The 2,178-nt window shown below is 37.0% G+C and overlaps 1 protein-coding gene across 1 annotated transcript in view; it reads right to left on the reverse strand.

Annotated features, from left to right (window-relative positions):
* Nucleotides 1-533: 533 nt before the first annotated feature.
* Nucleotides 534-2,178, reverse strand: part of LOC113824472 (uncharacterized) — a 4,989-nt gene continuing 3,344 nt past the window's right edge. Inside the window, exons 2-4 of the mRNA XM_070124115.1 lie at nt 1,485-1,646; nt 1,189-1,296; nt 534-653 (exon numbers count right to left, since the gene is read on the reverse strand). Coding sequence (XP_069980216.1) covers nt 555-653; nt 1,189-1,296; nt 1,485-1,646 — 369 coding nt within the window. The 3' untranslated portion in view covers nt 534-554. The remainder of the gene's footprint in view (nt 654-1,188; nt 1,297-1,484; nt 1,647-2,178) is intronic.

Genomic DNA, 2,178 nt, shown 5'->3' on the forward strand with positions numbered 1-2,178 from the left:
GCAGGATTGGAAGACGAGCACGTTCACCACTGCCCTGTGTAGTGCAGTGGTGAAATGTCGAATGTGTTCTTTATTGTAAATCATCAAGTGTGATCTCTCAGTGTGATGTCTGTGTGATGTCGACCCATACTGAATAGATCTTTCTATCTTCCTATAATGAATTCAACCTTTTTTGTTTGTCAGTCTTTGTTGAGTGCTTTGCTGTATTTAACATTTTATCTTCTCATACTTGATGTAAAGTGTGTCGCAAATTGTATTAAACATTTCTGTGTCTCATAGTTTTGCTGATTATTATTTATTCCTCGCCGTTTTGCTATTTATTTGCTATTTGGTTTGATGAAACCTTTTGTCGTGTTCTCTCTGTTGAATCTATTTCTATAGGCTTGGAATTCCACATCGTTTTTGTCTCGTATTAGATTCTAACCTCTCCTTTGTATCCCATACTAATGCCAACATTCATTCACTGTTGCTCAGATCTTAATTTGACCTTTGCTTTGATTATACCCAAATAAGAGATCAATAAAACTAATAAATACCACACAGATTCTGAATGTTTATTTCCGTTGGTGAAAAGAGAAATTTTCTTCAACCAGCAGGTGACTTTCCCTCAAGACTTCTCTCAATCCTGCGACGATTATAGTGGCAATGGTCCGCTGTCCAGGAGGAGAGAAATGCTAGTCATTAGGCTACTCTGCGTGGAGTGATTGATTCTTCTCTCTCTCTCTCTCTCTCTCTCTCTGTCTCTCTCTTTCTTTCTCTGTCTCTCTCTCTTTCTCTTTTTCTTTCTTTCTTTCTCTGTCTCTCTCTTCCTTTCTCTCTCTCTTCGCTATCTCTCTCTCTCTCTCTTTATATCTCTACCTCTCTCTATCTCTCTCTCTGTATACCTATGCGCGCACGCTTGTGTATGTGTGAGTCTCTCTCTCTCTCTCTCTCTGTCTCTATCTCTCTTTATATCTCTACCTCTCTCTATCTCTCTCTCTGTATACATATGCGCGCACGCTTGTATATGTGTGAGTCTCTCTCTCTCTCTCTCTGTGTGTGTGTGTGTGTATGTGTGTGTATATGTGTGTGTGTCTGCCTCACAATCGAGCTTACATGGGAATATACATGCATACTCACATTCGTTCAGACATGCGCACACACCATCAATATATATCCAAACATGTCAAGACATGTACAAAGCCTCACCCCTGGTTGCAGTGGGACCAGTCTGGGCAGCACGCTCCTTGGGGGTACCTGGGCGTGCAGTTCGGGACAGTGTACTGGGGGCACTGAATCCCATTGCAGTTGTTGCCACTGTGAAAGAAAAGAAGTCGCAATCCAACGTGTGCGCACGGATGAATATTGCATGCGCTGTTCTTTAGTATCAATATTATCATTGTTATTGCTAACGAAGAGAGGAAAAGTAGTATTCTTAAATCATAAGCCTATTTTATTTAAACTAATAGATATAAATCAACAAATCACACGTAAATGGCACTTACTTTGAAGGATTTGCAAGCGACGGCACAACGCTGCACGCCAGAGCAATTGCAAGCAACTGCAGAAGGATCCTCAAGCCAGTCAGTCTCATGGCAGCGAATTCTCAGCTCTCCTGCTTTCGCAAACACGGGGACTGAAGTGACGATCTCGAGAAGGCTTCCGGGCTTTTATGTGGGCCTCCTCTCCTTTTGCAGTGGGTTACCACGTCTCTATTTATTACCACTATTATTATCATCATCATTATTATCTCCATTGTTATTATTATCACGATCATAATTATTATTATTACTATTATTATTGTTATCACTATTATTACTATTTTTATCATTATTAGCATTATCATTATTGCTCGTTATCATTATTATTGCTATAATCATCATTATGTTTATTATTTCCATTGTCATTATCATTGTTATTTTTTATCACCATTATCATTATCATCACTATCATTAATAATATAATTACTATCAACATCGTTCTTATCATCATCATTATTATTAATATTATTTTCATCATTATGATAACTAGGCTTGTTATTACCATTATTGTTAATGCTATTGTAATCATTATCATTATCAAATTTATTGTCATAATTTTCATCACTATCAAACTTGTTATCATAATATTTATCATTATCAATTTTAACAATATCATAATTATTTACATCACCATTATCATTATTATTATTATTATCAT

This window comes from Penaeus vannamei, chromosome 8 (genome assembly GCF_042767895.1).
Source record: "Penaeus vannamei isolate JL-2024 chromosome 8, ASM4276789v1, whole genome shotgun sequence".
NCBI lineage: Eukaryota > Metazoa > Arthropoda > Malacostraca > Decapoda > Penaeidae > Penaeus > Penaeus vannamei.